Genomic DNA, 18,206 nt, shown 5'->3' with positions numbered 1-18,206 from the left:
TCAAACCAGTTTCTCAGGATTCTCTGGAGAGATTCTGAAAATTACAACCTCAGGACCATCCAAGAATGTACTGGAAAGGCTACCCTAAAATCTGTAAATTCCTCAGATAATAGCATAAAACACTATCTCCTTCATGGCACCTGGATGAAGAGACTGGGGGAATCCAGCATGGACTTTTTAACTGCTCCTGCACAGGCGCGGGATAACTTTGAGTAAGTAAGGCAATCTCTGTTTCTCTATCCATAAAATGCTGTGAATGTAGCATAGAGGTTAAGAGTAGAGCTTCTGACGTCCTGCTGCCTGGGCTTAAATATCCCTTTCACCCCTCGGTAACCGTGTAAATTTAGGCAAGTTTCTGAACTGTACTTTTATTCATCTGAAAAAGCACCTACTTCCTAGAATTGAAGCTAATTAACCGAAATGAGCTAATTTATGTCAACCGCAGTGAAGTGCACCTGACACAAAGTTATCAAAAAATAAAGTCTAGATAATTTTATGATTTTTCTAGAGTATCTATCTTTCAGAGTTGATACATTTAATGAGAATATGTATAAATATGTTAAGAAGTATCTGGCACATAGTAGGTGCTCAAAAAGTGGTAACATTGCTATTATTCAATGTGTTTTAAACAACCTTTACAAAGGGATAAATTATTTTCTAATGTGGTAAAATACTTGGGGCACAAAGTATTCTACCTAATTATTCATGCACATGCCATAGTATAGAACGCAGTACCAGTGCCAGTGAGGCGGGGGCGGGCTTAGCCCTCCAATAATTTCCATCATTTCCCTTCAAACCAGCCCTAATAAACATACACTAAGTAAAGACAGCTTCAAGACACATCCCTAGACCATCCCTCAACCATATGTCATCCCTTATACCCCCAAGCCAATTGCCACCTCAAAGCTTCTCCCATGTTGAAATTCTGGAATCATCCCTGGGGGCAACTGAGAACACCATGAAGAAGTATATTAAATCAATATATGTGAAGGAAGCCTAGAATAATTACATCTTTTAAGCGGTTCCCTACACCCCCCCCAGCACACACATAGTTACAATTATACTTAGATAATATTAAATGTATTATCTCTCAACAACTGGTGTTCCCATGTGGGGAATGAAATAAAGGGAGACCCGATCTTCTTAAAACATTTGAGTGCCTGTAAAGTGCCCAGGCGGGCACTGCATTCCTTCATCATAGACCCAAGTCCATGCCTAATGGGATTCTGGGCACTATGTTTTAATACTTGGATTATGGGGTTTGGACACCAGCCTGCCAGAGAAAACAAATTGGGTTTCTTTAAACACCAAGCTCCAAAGCAAGTAAACAGCTGTTACCAAGTTGTCTACATAATTCCCACTGTGAAAATGTCCTCGATGCCCAAGGTAGGGTGATCAGCTGTGCCAGTTTGCCAGGGATTATCCCACTGTTAGCACTGATAGTCACTGATAGTCCTTTTTCCCAAGAAGCCCCCATGGGGGCTCCTGGGTGGCTCAGTTGGTTAAGCATCTGCCTTGGGCTCAGGTCCTGATCCCAGGACCCTGGGATGGAGCCCCGCATTGAGCTCCTCATCGGGCTCCCTGCTTAGTGGGGAGCCTGCTTCTCCCTCTCTCTCTGCAACCCCCCCCCCGCTCATGCTCGTTCTCTCTCTCTCTCACGCTCTCTCTCAAATAAATAAAAATCTTAAAAAAAAAAAAAAAAGAAAGAAAGAAAGAGCACCCCCATGCCTAGGCAAACCTGGACTCTTTGTAATCCTACCTAAAGCAGAGAATGTGAAATAAAAGCCAGCATGTATTGGTTCTGAGTTCCTCTCTGTTAGGTAGCCACAAATTCAGATATGACTAGTGATCAAGTGGCCCCTGCATCTCAGGTGCCTTAGAGGGAGAGACTGAATTATTCTGTAATTAACACAATTCTGAAATTGGGGAGAGCCTGCCACTTCAACTTTATAAGGGGGAATGGAGCATTTCTTTGAGCCTAGGCTTTTATAAGCTAAAATAAAATTTTTAAATGAGAAATTTCAGGAATTCAAGTTGCTGAACTATGCTGCCCACCTCTTTCTTCCTGTTTGATCTTTGAAGATTAGCATTCAGTATTTTTCATGACATTTATATTGAGGAAGGAATATAAGATTATTAAAAGCAGAGAAACTCAATATTGGGAATGCACATCAAAAGGTCTTCAAGACAAAGAAGGGATCATATGATTTGAAACCAGAGTTACTAGAAGCATGTGTGCTGCACTTCATTTTCTAGTTAACAGCGTAACATACGTCAAAATATGATTTAAAACACTTCTCACAGCGGAGCTGACATTTGGCGCTCCTCAGCCTTTTTTTGTTCTTGAGGATGGGGGTTCCAATCCAAATGAGGTTAACACTTTGTACTGGTACATATTCCTGGTGGATGAGGAAAACAGTTTTTTAGTTTAAGTAAAATGAAAACATCTGTCCAAGTCCTGAGGGAAAGAATTGTTTTTAAAAAGAGGGGGAGGGGATGCCTGGTTGTTGAAGCTGGAGGTGGCCCCAGTAACTTTGCAAATGTTAAATAATTACACTGCTCTTTGCTTCTCTCACCTAGGATGATGAAAGTCTGTGTAAGAGACTTTAGTTCAGTCTTCATTTTTCAGATATCACACCCATTTTATCCCCTAACCCTGTCTAAAGCCATATGGTAATGTCTATCAACTGGTTTCAAGTTCTTTTCATGCTAAATCAGGGTAAACCCGGCTCAGTAATTGACTGAACTTTTGCCACATAACTTGTCTTGGTCAGTAGCTGTACGCTCTGGATAAGTTGTATTAATTAGCCATTACTGCACAACAAAATACCACAAACTTAATGTTTTAAAACAATGCCCATTTATTAGCCCACGGTTTTGTTGGTCAGATCTGGGCATGGCGTGAAGGAATTCCCTGTTCAGGGTCTCATACAGTGTTGGCCAGACTGAGTTCTGATCTGGAGCTCAGGTTCTCTTCCAAGATCATGCGTTTGTGACAGAATTCAGTAGCTTCTGGTTGTAGGACCGAGGCCCTGATTCTCTTGCCGGAATTTCTGTGAGCAAGAGACCACCGTCAGATTCTAGAGGCTGCCCACATTTCTTGCCGCATGGACCCCTCAGTTTTCAAAGGTAGCAAAAGAGAATCTCCCTCACAAAGAATCCCTCTCACACTTTCAATTACTGACTTCAGGAAGAGCCCAGTCCTTGCTAAGGGCTCACCTGATTAGGTCAGTCTCACCCAGGATGACCTCTCTGTCTTAAAGTCAACTACGCCATATAACTTAGCCGAAAGAGTAAAAAAAATGCATCATATTCACAGTCCTGAGGCATATGCAGGTGGTGGAGATCTTGAAGGTCATCTTAGAATTCTGCCCACCATAAGAAATAGAATGCAACATTTCTCTTTTCCATCCTCTAGGCCTACTTTTAGGGGGAAAGACTGAGAGAGAAAGCCCAAAAAAGCATATAATAGGACTTAATAAAATCTACTCTCCACTTGAAGATACAAAAGTAATAAAAGTTAATGTAAAAATAATGATTCTGTAGTTGGTATACTTTTTTTTGAGCAGCAGAGTACTACATATTTATAAGTTATGGAAGTCAGACTGAGTTCTTAATGAATTTATAATCTAAAAGAAAAGACAGAATTCACATTCAGTTAACAGATTCATAGTGGGCCTTTATTACATGCCAAGCACTGTATTATTGTACAGCAGTTGCCTAGCTTTCCTGGGTTTATATTTTAGCAGAGGAAAACTCAGAAAGCAAGCAAGTAGGAACACACTTAGAAACAGATGCACCAAAAATAACAAAAACAAAAATAACAGATGCACCAAAAGAAAAATTTATTGAGAGTAGCAATAATTTTTTAAAGAAGGCCAGAGAATTCACTTGGTAGAACATGAGACATTTGTGAGACTGGGTAGCCTAGTGGTTAAAAACATGGACTCTGGAGCTAGATACCCTGGGGTTGCCTCCTGGCTCAGCAGCATTCCAGCTCTGTGACTGTGTACCTGCCTCTTCTGCAAAAATTAGAATCATAATAGTGCCTACCTCATAGAGTTGTTTCTGAGGATGCGATGAATTCTCCTGGAGCACTTAGAACAGTGTGCCCAGCACACAGTGGACACGGGTGTTGACTATCACTCCGGGCCAGCCAGTGGGCGAGGGCTTGGCAGCCGTTACTGCTTTCAGCCTTCACAGTAATTCTGAGAAGTAGGTATCTACTTCACTGGCCACATCCTACAGGCAAGACAATGCAGGTATAGGGAGGCTAAGTAACTTCTACAAGGGTATGCTGGCTATCCAAACATAGGTATCTTGGGACACAAACCTGGTCTGTCCCGAGAGCACATATTCTTTACCCAGACTAACTAATAAACTAAGACAGTAGAAGGACTACAGATGGGATTTATTTTCCCGGTTGTGTTGGTTTATCTAAAACACAAACACCCACAACAACAAATCTGATGAATAAGGCAGAGAAGGACATGGCTTAGGAATGAGCCATGGCAAGGACATAACATCAATGCTATCATGTATGGGGAAATTTTATTAAAACATATGCCATAATAAATGGAAGGTGAGTCCATGTGGAGAAAAATATTTTCAGATAAGCCTCTACTTAGAAGTTTGCAATTTCAAGTGACTCAGATATCTGAACAGCTGATGGTACTAGTCTCCAGCAACTGCTATTAATGCAAGAAGCAAATCTAGCCAGTTGCTACCCACGTGCTCCATGTGTGCACACACGTGCACACACATCTCACTCCCACCCCTCTCCAAAGCCCCAGTTCCACTTATCAGCTCAGGAGCCTCTGTAACCAAAGCCCATCTCCCATCCACACAGGAGCTCAGCTAATTGTAAAAACACAGGATGTTGGCCAGCCAGCGAGGTCAACTGTGATCCCGTTTACTCAGTACCTCCAAATACAATAGAGCCAAACCCCCAGAGGCCGACTGGCAGGAAGCTGTCTTTCCCAGCAATTTCATTCCCAAAACAGTTCCAGGAGTTCTAACCTCTTTGTCCCTTGAGACCTAAGGGTTGTGGACCTTTCTAAGTGGCTGCACTTTCCACCTGGTGCCCTGGGGACTGCGCTTACAATCTACGACCCGCCTGCAGCTCTCCAGCCCCTCTGCTCTGCGGGTTCCTACTGTCAGTGATTCTTCTCCTCCATTGTCTACTTTGTCACTGTCCTCCCGACTTGAACCTGTGATGTGCCCACGGGGCTGGTTGAACGCCTCGAAATCACCCACCGCCCCCCATCTCTGCAAACCCCTTCCTCTGCTTATGTCTGGTTCTGTCATGGAAGGGTCACTCTCCTGGCCCCCCAATTTTTTATCTGCTCAGTGCAATTCAGTCAGCATATAGTGACGCCCCTCCCAGCCAGGTGCTTGGTGCTGGGAATGCAGTGATGAATAAATAGGTCGCCATGCCCTTAGGAATTTACATTCTAGTAAGGAAGAAAACCCCATAAGCAGATCATTTCAAAACAATGTGGTAACGATCTACAAAGATGCACCCAGGTTAAATGAGAACAAAACCCATCCTGGTACTTCAGGAAGACTTGAGAAGGAATTTATGTCTTTCAACATGAGTAAGAGCTGGTTAGCCCGATAAAGAAGAAGAGGAAGAAAGTCCAGGTAGAGAGCCTGGGCAGGATGGTAGATACGGGGAAAAGACAAGCAGTTGAGTGATGCTGCTGTTTCCGATATGAAGCAGAGTGGGCATCGATAAAGGAAGGGTCGATGGGAATAATAGCATGGGAGGTTTTGCAGCACCATGTTAAGAAGCCTGGATTTAACTCTGTAGTGCATGGTTTCTCAAGCTTTTTACATCACAGGCTCGGCTGAAATTAATGAATCCCATGACCCCATTCTACCAAAAAAAGTCAATGTGCACACACGTACACATATAGTTTTACAGATACATACAAGGTTGCCCACAATTTTAGCCTCCCAACCCACACCCCCAGAAGTCAATCCACATTTAAAGCCCTGTAGGATGGAGGTAGGGTAAGCTGGGGTTGGCGGGGGGGATCTCTTGCACTACTTTCAGCAGAGAATTACATGATCACATATTAATGTATGTTTACATACATTACAATGAGGTATCATGACACGCAAGTCTGGAGGCAAGGAGTATAGTATAAAGATGTTCTGTGTTCTAGCAAGAAATAACAAGGCTGTGAGCTCTGGCTCTGGTGATAAGGCTTGAGAAGAAGCTAGAAAAGCAGCAGGTTTTGGTGAGTAATTGAAGGTGAGTCATGAGGAAGAGGAGTGAGAGGGGCCTTCAGATTTCCAGCTTGAGAAACTGAATGAACAAAATGAAATAGAAGGATAGTGGAGAGGAGGAAAGGTAATGAGTTCATTTTTGGACATTTTGAATTTGAAATGTCTTTGAAACAGCTGGGGAAGAACGAGGCAATTGAGTATACTAGGCTGAAGTCCCGAGGAGAGGTCCAGGAGGGGTCATATGAGAATCTACCAACTTGATCTTCATTGCATTAAAATAGGATATAAATACCAATTTCTAAAAATTCAGAAGAATGTTTTAATTTTACCTTTTTCTTTTACCTTAACATAATTTCCCCTAGAACAAAATTTTATTTTATTTTATTTTATTTATTTATTTATTTTTTTGAGAGAGAGAGGGTAGGGGGAGGGACGGGGACCGAGGGAGAGAGAGAATCTCAAGCAGACTCCATGCTAAGCGTGGAGCCCAATGGGGGCTTGATCTCACAACTCTGAGATCAGGACCTGAGCTGAAATCAAGAGCCTGACACTTGGGGTGCCTGGGTGGCTCAGTCGTTAAGCATCTGCCTTGGGCTCAGGTCATGGTTCCAGGGTCCTGGGATCAAGCCCCGCATTGGGCTCCCTGCTCAGTGGGAAGCCTGCTTCTCCCTCTCCCACGCCCCCTGCTTGTGTTCCCTCTCTCGCTGTGTCTCTGTCAAAAACATAAAATCTTTAAAAAAAGAAAAAAAGAGCCTTCCGCTTAACCGACTGAGCCACCCAGGCATCCTTAGAACAAAATTTTAAAGAAATAACAAAGGATCCTGCATTTACTATCACAGTGTTCCCCTGCTGGAGTCGAAGGAGTCACAGGACCGCCACGATATCATCAAGAAATCATCAAGATATCATCATTAAAAAAAAAAGCTAGCTAAAAACCCCAATTGGTGCATTCTCTTCTCACTGAAGTGCCCTGTCCTCACTTTCACTTTACATTCACAGTCCTACATAAATCCAAGTTAAAATCTGATGGATATAAAGGGCAGCCGAAAAAATTCAATTTTAGATCCTAGTTGATGTTTTAATAGGAAAAATTCCTTTATATTCAGTTTTATGCAATATAGAATAAAATCATTTTATTGTGCCAAAATGTTAGTAAAATTAATATATTGTTGGGAATTTGTAAGCTATCATACCTGGCCATGAAATTGAACATGGAGCCGTCTAAATGATTTCCCCCACAATCCATTCTCCACAAAGCAGCCAGGGTAATTTTGTAAATGTAAACCAGAGCATGACTCTCTCTTGGGACTTAACACCATCCAATGGGTCCCCATTGCTATTCAAATAAAACCCAAACCTCCCATCCTGTAGGGCCCCACCCTAATTATATCTCACTCATGCCCTCACAAGCCTCTGTGATTCCTTTTTTTAAGCCTAGCTTTTTCCTGACCAGAACTATTGTGTTTTTATCTTCCTGGAAGTATCTGCCCTCCATTTCATAAAGCTGGCTCCTTTTCATCTCATCTTTGAAGTATCACCTCAAAATCCTCCCTGACAGAGGCCTTCCCTGACCACCATGTCTAACCCTTGACTACCTGCTGCACTCTTGGTCACATTACTCTTTTATTGTCTACATGTCACTTATCGTGTATTTTTGTTTTGTGTACTTTATTGTATACTGGTTGCATAAAGGCTGTCACTTCATTTGAATTGTTCCACAGTATGGGGCGCCTGGATGGCTCAGTTGGTTAAGTGACTGCCTTCGGCTCAGGTCATGATCCCAGGGTCCCGGATCGAGCCCCGCATCAGGCTCCCTGCTCCTCGGGAAGTCAGCTTCTCCCTCTGCCTGCCGCTCCCCCTGCTTGTGCTCTCTCTCTGTTGACATAAATAAAATCTTAAAAAAAAAATTTGTTCCATAATACATAATAAGTCGTTAATATTTGTGGAATGAATGAACTAATTGAACTGATAGTGTTTCCATAAAAGTAGTAAAACAAATAAGTAAATAACCAAAGAGCACTCTGAACTATGTTGCCAATGTCTGTAGTTGGCACTAGTAAATGAACACCTTTCAGTAGCTCCCGGTTGGCTGAAGAAGACAATAGGCAATTGTAATCCAGTGTGGTAAATGCTAATGAGGACCTAAATATAGGGTCCTCTAGGATCACAAAAGAGAGGAACCTAATCTTGTCTTAGAGGATCCCATAAGGAATCGTGAGCAAAGTTAAATCTGAGAGATGAGTGAAGAAAAATGGGGGGAGAGGGGGTGGAAGGGATGTGGTAAATGTCTACATAGAAGGAACAGCAGGAGCAAAACCCTGTGGCAAAAGATGGGAACCTGAGACATTTTAAGTACTTCTCTGTTCCTGGAACATCCTCCCAAGGTAACTGTAGGGTACGATGACATAATAATGTATGCGAACGTACTAGGAATGGTGGCTTGCCATATAAGTTTTGATTAATAAGCTCAGACTTGTACCTAATGATCACTTATTACCCGATAGTTTCTGGTATTCAAAGAAAAAGGAAAGCATTTCAGAGAAGGACTTCGAGTGAAGGCTTCTGAAAGATCCTGGAACTTTATTCACACTCTACACTAATTGGGTAGTCTACAGTCTACTTTGGTGGAGAGTTGGCGGGGGGGGGGGGGTGTTGCCTTGACAACGGAGCTCACGGCCTGTCAAAGTGAAACGGTTGGCCGATTGGCTGCGAAGGTTTCCAGAGGCCTGCCCCCCATCGCTGATTGGATGAGGGGCAGCCAAGCTCCGCTACTTTCCCGCAGGGGGGTCCTGTTGCTTGGCAACCGATTTGCGACCTCCAGCGAAGCGGGCACCCACTGACACCTGTGAAGCGCAGATTACCCCGACTAACGACCGCCCTCCGCTGCCTCTGCTTCCCCCTCTCGCGCCCGCTTCACGCACGAAAAACGCGAGCTGTCCCAGGTGCTCCTCCAAGTTTGCCTTGAGCCTGGGCTGTGAACTGGCACCGCAGGGACACGCCGCAGTTGAGAACGTGCCCGTTTTCTTTCTGGAAGTCTCGGTTGGGAGGAGTCAGAGGAGAAAGAAAAGTCTGTTGTAAATCCAACTTAGAGACACTTACCTTGGGAGGACAGAGCGTTCTGGGGCTCTAGAAAACAAGTAGTTTACGTGAGTTTACTAGGTGTGGGAGAGTGACCCATAATCGAAGACACCTTTCTCAGAGTAAACGCTAGGGGTGTGGGGACAAGTGCCAGACCCTTTGCTGCCTTATTATGCACAGCAGAGCTTACTTCTTGCTGGAAAGAGACTTCCAAGAGTTGAAGGAGAACAATTTTAAGGTGAGTCCTGGGAACCTGGAGGGATGTGTTTCGTTGGGGTACGAATTTTTAAAGTTTTTTTTTTTTCATTCGAGACACAGAGATAGAGAGAGAGAGAGAACATGAGCAGGGGGAGAAGCAGAGGGAGGGAGAGAAGCAGGCTCCCCGCTGAGGAGGGAGCCCCATGCGGGGCTCGATCCCAGGACCCTGGGATCATGACCTGAGCTGAAGGCGGACGCTTTTAAAAGCATTTCAATCCGTGTTTATTCTATAAGGCATAATTTAGTTAAACCTAATTTGCCACTACAGTGTTGTTATTTAAAGAATGGATTGCACCATAACAATCATCTTATGATAATACGAATTATTATGATATCATAATAATAATAAAAACATGGAGCATATTGTCCTAATTTATGTGTGCTTAAGCCCTATCAGAGGGTGATGAGTAGGTGCAGGGTTGTGCTCCTTAATTACAACATTATTAAATAAGTAGTGTTTTGTTTTACCTACCAGAAACCGAAGCCCCAGAAAGGTTCAGTAAATATTTGGCCCCAGGCTTCCATCCCAGGGTTTTCCGATTCCAAACCCCTGGCGAGCTCTTAAGTCTTAAGTTCTACTCCTCACTGTCTAGTACACTTTTTGCCAAATGCTATTATATATATTACAGTGAGGTCCATAGGTGCCACAGGCTGATTTATCACTTATTCTATAAAGAATAAAAAATGGAAGGGAGGGGAAGGGAGTACTTAAGAGAAAGAATAGAAAGAAAGCTGCCTTGGAGGGCTCAAAGGGCTACCAATAGTTGCCTCAGGTGTAGTTCAATGGCATTGTTCTGCCCCCCCCCTTCCCCGCCTCCACACCGTGCTATAGAAGTGTTGTCTTCACTGGAGATGTTAGGAACAATTATTGAGTCCAACAACAATCCCAGACATACCAACCTAACATCTGATGTTGTTTGTTTCTGTTCTACCTGAACTTTGTGGTTCTCTGGTAAAAGAGAATTTGATGAAGAAAGAAGTGATATGTAACTACAAATAATGTAGATAATAGAGATATAATGTTTATCCAGACTAGCATTTTACATACTTAATAACTATGTGGTTGCTCAGAAATATTTGTTCACTATATTTAAGTGTATCCCTCAGCGTAAAGGATAAACTTTTCCATGAAATACATTTCTTGTCCCTCCATTGGGACAGTACCTCAAGCGTAGGAAAACTTTATTTTTATACACAAGCATTATGTTGGAGTTGTGTTTTTCTTAATGAAAATTTTCTACTCCATGCCCTCCATATAGCATCCATATAGTTTTTTTAAAGCTTGGAAGAAATGCATCTTTCCAACTATTTCCATCTTTTCTATTTGGAATCTTAAATTGACCTATTGATTTATATAAGCCACATCTCAAGCTTGACTTTGTAGTCCCACTTGTGATTTCCATGCTTATGATTTATTTTAAATTTACTATTGTGTGTGTTTCTTGGAATCTACCTTAACTTCTGTGTAATAAGACAGTATATAATATATAACATCTCCCCAAATCAACAAATAAATAAATTTATCAGGAAAAGAAAATGTGGAGTTTTTGGAATTCACTGTAACTTGACATTTGATTTTCAAAGCTGTGATATTAAATCTTTTCTTCTGCTTTGATTTTTTTTTTAATTAAAGGGTATTACTGCCTTTCCTGTAAGTGAAGATCTAATGGAATGGGGAGCCGATATTGAAGGTCTACAAAATACATTTTGGCATGGTTTGTGTTTTCAAAACCAGTTTACTTTTTAAAAGTCTTTATACCATTATTAGCCTATCTTCTTTACATGTATAATAAGGTTACAGTATATAAATTTTCTAGAATTCTAAAGGTATTCACATGTTACTTTTTTCATCATGTGGCTTAATTTCTTGCCATTTGTTAATGTAGATGGAAATTTTGGATTTGAATTTTTCCTAATGCCAAATTTTAATGTTATTACACTTTTAAGAAGCAGACACAATAAATCATATCAATTGGGAATATCATGTAAGTCTTCCATTAAGTCAGAGAATAACTATCAAAATTCCTACTTGCATAAAAATCCCACAATTATCTCTCATTTTTTTCCTTCATGATTTTTCCCAAAATTTTTATAAATCAAATTCTTGAGAAGACTGGGCCACTATAATCTTTAATGACCATGCACTCTTTATGGATTAACAAAATAGAGTTGTTGAGGGAAGTAAGAGAGAAAAACGTAAGTGATTAATTATAATAAAATCTAATATGTGCTATTAATGGATCTTGAATGGAATGCTGAGAAGACAATGATTAGTTACTTTTGTCTTAGAAGGTCAGGAATGGCTGGCTTCTCAAGGAAGTGACATTTGAGTTGAATCCTGAGGAATGGATAAGAGTTTGTTAGGTTTGGAAGGAGGGGAAGGAAATTCAGTCTGAGTAAACAGCATGGCAAAAGCTTATAAACAAGAGACAGTTCTAAAACAATGAGTTCAGTAAATATGAGCAATACAGTGTAAGGGGCAGGTGTTAAGGGATGGAGTTAGTGGATGGAAAGGACTCACGCGGTGAGAAACAGGCTGAAAACACAGTGGAATTAGATTGTGAGGAGTCTATTAGACTATCTAGAGGACTCTCTGTACCGTATGATCCAATTTATTTATAAAACTCTAGGGACCTCGAGGAGGCTAAGCTAAAGAGAAACTTCAGGTTTCATTTCATCAACACAACATGACACTTAAGTAAAAATGTTTGTTTCTTTATCATAGGATTATTCTTCCAACTGAAAATAAACTTTATATCACAATACAATTTTGTCCCTCCAGTTGTGAAATTCCTGACAATTCCTTTTCATCCAAATGGTAAGCACCAAATGAGATTTTTATCACTGGGCTCTGTCCCTATTATCCTTGTTCCTTGTAAGTGTTTGATAATGTTTCTAAAAACTTTGTTATGGTTATATTTAGTAAGCATGCTTATTGGGGAAAATACAAAAAGGCAGAAAAAAATTATCACTTTGAATCCTAATTCAGAGAGCTATTCCTCTCAATATTTAAACAAATTTATTTTCTTTTTACTATGTATGTATTCTACATAGTTGAAGTATTACATATGAAGTTTATAAAATGACGTTTATTTCTGGATTATTAAACATTCTTCAAAAGGTCATTTTTAATGACTAAATGATAAACTTAACTATTCTTGTATTCAGTATCCTCATTTGATCTGATTTTATCTTCATAAAAAATAATGGACTGACAAATTAACATTTTAGAAAGAAATGAGTTGGATTGCTAGTCAAGTTACATACAAAATGAATTCCTGATGTATCAAAAAGTCTAAAAGTTTTAAATCCTAAAAAGAAAATCAGGGGCGCCTGGGTGGCTCAGTTGTTAAGCCTCTGCCTTCTGCTCAGGTCATAATCCCAGGGTCCTGGGATCGAGCCCTGCATCAGGCTCCCTCCTTGGAGAGAAGCCTGCTTCTCCCTCTCCCACTCCCCCTGCTTGTGTTCCCTCTTTCGCTCTCTCTCTCTGTCTGTCAAATAAATAAGTAAAATCTTAAAAAAAAAAGAAAATCAAATAGAATTTTTTTGTTGTTTTTTGTTTTTTGTTTTTTATTTATTTATTCATGAAAGTGAGAGAGAGAGAGAGGCAGAGGCAGAGGGAGAAGCAGGCCTTCCGCCTAGCCGGGAGCCCGATGCGGTACTCGATCCCAGGACCCCGGGATCATGACCTGAGCTGAAGGCAGACGCTCAACCATCTGAGCCACCCAGGCGCCCCTCAAATAGAATTTTTAATCGGCTTGGTGAGGAAGGCTTTTCTAAATATGATAAAACCTAATAACTGTGAAAAAAGCATGACACATTAAACTACATAAACTTTTTAAAACTTCTCTACGGCCAACAATATTATAAACAGACAAAATACATTGTCTTTTGCAAACCAAGCTACAATATTTGCAATGTGTAAAACAGAATATCTACAACATATATAGAACAACTTAAGAATCAATAAGAAAAAAATAAAGCAATAGAAAAACAGGCAAAGGTTATAAACAAACACTTGATAGAAGACACATAACAAAAATAAACATAAAAAGATGTTCAGCTTCACTAGTAAGAAAATAAATGCATATTAAAACAGAAATTTATGATTCATTGTTTATGTTTACAAAATGTTAAAAATTTATACAATTTTAGTAGGGGTGGGCAAACGTGGGTGGGTGGCTTCTCTGATATAATGATGACCTCAGTGTGACCTTTTTAGGAAGCAGTTGACAGTTTCTAATCAGGTATAAAATGCAAATAGCCCTAAATCCCTGTAATACCGTGTTTATAAATTATTCCATAGAAATACTAGCACAAGTGTGGAAGAGTATGTATAATATTTAAATATGTTTGTTCCCAGTAACAATGTTGGAAATAGGGAAAAGGGAAATAATCCCAGTATCCGTTAATATAGGAATTTTTAAGTAAAATATCTTACAGCTCTATACATAACAAGGAAGATATATACACCTAGACTTTTTGGTCACTGCTATTCCTAGAATATTCCCTACCTGGCACATAGCTGGTGCTCAAATATTTTTTCATAAATATGTCCAAAAATATGTTGATGATTTACTGTTAAAAAAAGAAAAAACCTTCAAAGAATAACACATAAGATATAATTCCATTTAAACGATACACACAGTCACACACGTGTGTGTGTATATGTATAGACCAACTGGTAGATTTATTTTTTTGAAGATTTTATTTATTTATTTATTTATTTATTTTGGAGAGAGAGAGCACATGCATGCACGTACACATAAACAGGGAGGGGCAGAGGGAGAGGTAAAGAACCTCTCAAGCAGACTCCACTCTGATCACGGAGCCTGGCATAGGGCTTGATCTCAAGACCCTGAAATCGTGACCTGAGCCTAAACCAAGAGTCAGATGCTTAACTGACTGAGCCTTCCAGGTGTCCCTAGACCAACTGGTAGTAACTCTGAAGAGGTGGTATTAGTAGTCAAGGGAGCTTTCATATTTTACTTTACATACTTTTATTTGTAAAATATGATTTATTTTGTTATTTTTTATTATGTTAATCATTATGTACTTTTTTTTATGTTATGTTAATCACCATGTATTTCATCATTAGTTTTTGATGTAGTGTTCCATGATGTATTGTTTGCGTATAACACACAGTGCTCCATGCAATCACCATGTACTTTTATATAATTTTTTCCAAGTATATTATTACTTTGTAATTAAAACCTATTTTTAAGGTATAAAATTAAATCTATGGTACACAGTTCATTGTGTACAGTTGCTATTATTTGCTTAACATAAACAGGAGTGGAATTACTGGTTAAATGTAGTGGGGGTCAGTGCTATCCCCTAGTCCTCACACCTTCCATTTCCACAGAGTACAGAGAACCTCTGTCTCTAGGAGGGAAAGTACAGAAAACCTGTGATTGCTCTTCTTTCCCTCCCTCACTCCTTGAGTGACTTACCTATTGAGGAAATAGGAGAAAAAAATTGAACATGTGTGGCCCAACACTTTCTTTCCAGCCAGTCTTCCCTTAGAATGGGTTCCCTATGGCTTTCTCCAGGCAGGAAACAGGCAGGCCTTCAGTTTGGGTGTTAAGTTCAAATCAGGGGGGCTTTTGTGGAGCTCGAGTAAAGCCATTGATCACATGCATTCTCCATTTCAGTCTTACCTACAATAAAGTTGATTTTTTAACTTCCATCTTTCAACACTTAGGTCTATTTCATTATATATGAGCTTGGGAGGAAGGGAGTAGTATTTATTAGCCTCCAAACTCCAAGGGATGGCTCTATAGGGTCCTAAGTGTTCAGATACATAAACCCAAGTTGCCTTTTAGGATGTTATTTACACTTCCACCCATAACTGTGTATAAATCATTTTAGCACTTTCCATATCTGGGTGTTGACACTTCAGAGACATTTTTTGCCAATTTAATAAGAATGTCACTGTTATTTTATTTTATTTATTTATTTTTAAAGATTTTATTTATTTATTCATGAGAGCCAGAGAGAGAGAGAGAGAGAGAGAGAGAGAGGCAGAGGGAGAAGCAGGCTCCCAAGGAGCAGGGAGCCCGATGCGGGACTCGATCCCAGGACCCTGGGATCATGACCTGAGCCGAAGGCAGACGCTTAACCATCTGAGCCACCCAGGCGCCCTGCCACTGTTATTTTAATAAGCACTTCTTTGAATACTTGTGAGTTAAACATTTTTTCATGTCTGTTGATTGTATTTCTTATTTTGTGAACCATCAGACTTAACGGTGTTATTACATTGTCTTAGATATTGCAAATATTTCCCTTTGTCACTAATTTAAAATTTTGCTTATGCTGTTTTTTTTATATCTGGGGTTTAAAAATTTTTATGTAGTCAAATCTATTAGTCTCATCCTTTGAGATTTTTGCAATTACCTTTAAACTTAGATGATCTCTTCCCCAAATACAATCAAATCATCATTTTAATATTCTTTTAGTTTTTCCGTAGTCTTATTTTTCATATTTAACTCCATTCTTTTTTTTTTTAATACTGATTTAATTAATTTGTTAGGGCATAGGCCAAGCTTCTCTATATCTTTCCAATCTGTGTGTGACAAAACAAAGCTGGCAGGGAGGTTTTGCCATCCTCAACCTGCAGTTATCATTTCTGGATGTAAGACTTTTACTCTGACCGTTTCCAGCCAGTGGGAAGGGAAAAGAAAAAGAGGGCAAAACAGCTCCCATCAGGAAGTATGATCTAGAAGTTGCGCACTTTCCTTCTGCTGATATCCCACAATTACAACTTAGTTACATGGCCACGTCTTGCTGGAGGAAAGGCTGGGGAAAATGTGGGCAACCATGTATTTATCAAAAACCACACAGAGGGATGGAGATGGGGGGCAGGCATAGTGCTCCTTATTCCAGAAGAGATGGAAGAAAGGAAGTGCAAATACCAAAGGACAATCAGTAATTTGCACAGCACTTATCAATGCCATTTGTTGATAATCCTCTTTTGCTGCTGAATCATAATTGCACTTTTAACATACAACAGTTTTAATACATACTAGGTTTTGTTTCTAAAGGCTCTTATCACATTGTTTAATCTCATGTCCCACTCTGCAGTTCTGATTATTGTGGTTTTACAGTACAATGTCAAATCCAACACCCCTCTTTTCACCTTTTCAAAATTTTCTTTTCAGTTCTTAACTTTTTATTGCAAGATTTTTCTGTTAGAGTAGAAATGTTTCTCTTAGTCATTTATAAAAATTTTTTTATATATTAATAAGACTATTGTTAATAATGATGTCTATCATTTGGGGGGAATTTGCCACATGTCAGATACTCTATTAAGTACTTTATTTTTTAATTCTTTTCAGTGAAGGAAGGTACTTTCATGATATCCCCATTTCACGTATTAGGAAAGTGAGACCTAGAGTGATAAAGTTAAATTGCTCAACAGGTAGGGGAGTCAACATTCAGATCTACGTGTGTCTGACACTAAAGCCCATGCTTTTAACAGCTATACTACATCAGCTGTCGGTCACATTCATTGAAAATGCCTTCCTGCTTTGTCTTTTGCTTTCTGATTTTGCCTATGATATTTTAAATAATAATTGTATTCTATGTGTGAATATTCATGTATTATTTTAATACAGTAGACCAAAATACTGGTCGGGCTTGTATAGATATTTTGGATGACCCTGATAAGTGGAATACAAGCTATACCTTGAGCAGCATCTTACTTACCCTCCAGGTAAGAACAGGTTAATATAATGCTCTCTTTAATACTTTCAACTGTCCCAGTTATTCAAAATATATGGAAGAAGATGTACAATGAATATTTAAATGTTTGAAGGATTTGAATAAACTTATTTAAATCAATAGCATTTTTACACCAAGGCTATAAAGTGGAACTTATAAATATTATTTTAAAGTGAAACTGATAGTTACTGCCCTTTACAATGAAAGAATATATGTTTTATTTAAAAAAGAACTGGATGGTTTCAATTCTAGAAATATAGTCTCAAGTTTTCTTTTGGCTTCTAACTTTACTTCATAATATTGGATATGATCTTTCCTCATTCATGAATCTGTCTTCCTTAGAAAGGTGAACCAAATGACTACAACTTAAAATGTTCAGCTTTATCCTTTGTTTCTGACAGTGCTAACTACTTGCTCTTTTATAAACTTTCATATCAAATCCAGTGAACAATTAAAGCAGGGATTTTTTTCCTCCCTTCAGATTGTTGCCTGTTTCTGGAATGCCCCTTTGCCCCCTGGATTCATGGTCCTTAGGAGCATGCCTCAGTGTTCTGTTATTTCTGACTCTCAAAAAACCTCTTTTCTCATGTGGTGCTAAAATAAATTATTTCAATGGCACTTGGTTTGACCACCTGTAATCTGACTTAGTGACTTTCCCATGGACCTACTCATCATTAATAGTATCTGAAGATAAACTATTAAATTTTGATTATTTGGAATACTTACAGAAATGTAGTATTCTGCCTTAATTGAATTCTCTCAATCACATAGAATTATAATACAAATCCCATTTCTTATTTTTGAAAAAAATTTTCTGTCTAGTCATCTTAGTATACTGAGAAAAGCAATCTTTCTTAGAGGTTAAATGTCCAAACTTATCCATTCATTCCTTCTACAAATATGTATTGAGCACC

General features: G+C 39.4%; 1 protein-coding gene across 2 annotated transcripts in view; it reads left to right on the top strand.

Annotated features, from left to right (window-relative positions):
• The window catches only part of LOC112824047 (inactive tyrosine-protein kinase transmembrane receptor ROR1), a 499,173-nt gene that overhangs the window by 418,814 nt on the left and 62,153 nt on the right, over positions 1-18,206 (top strand). The window contains exons 1-4 of one of the 2 annotated variants that reach the window (XM_025871896.2): positions 9,053-9,550; positions 11,204-11,285; positions 12,296-12,388; positions 17,187-17,284. The exons of the other annotated variant lie outside the window; for it this stretch is intronic. Of the exons in view, the coding sequence (XP_025727681.1) occupies positions 9,485-9,550; positions 11,204-11,285; positions 12,296-12,388; positions 17,187-17,284 (339 nt within the window). The 5' untranslated portion in view covers positions 9,053-9,484. Of the gene's footprint in view, positions 1-9,052; positions 9,551-11,203; positions 11,286-12,295; positions 12,389-17,186; positions 17,285-18,206 lie in introns of those variants that run through there. 2 annotated transcript variants of the gene reach the window in all.

The sequence above is a fragment of the Callorhinus ursinus genome, unplaced genomic scaffold, assembly GCF_003265705.2.
Source record: "Callorhinus ursinus isolate GAN/ISIS: 27379988/994484 unplaced genomic scaffold, GSC_fseal_2.0 scaffold9, whole genome shotgun sequence".
Classification (NCBI taxonomy): Eukaryota; Metazoa; Chordata; class Mammalia; order Carnivora; family Otariidae; genus Callorhinus; species Callorhinus ursinus.
The sequence above is the reverse complement of the archived record's forward strand: the minus strand, read 5'-3'. Positions and strand labels throughout refer to the sequence as shown.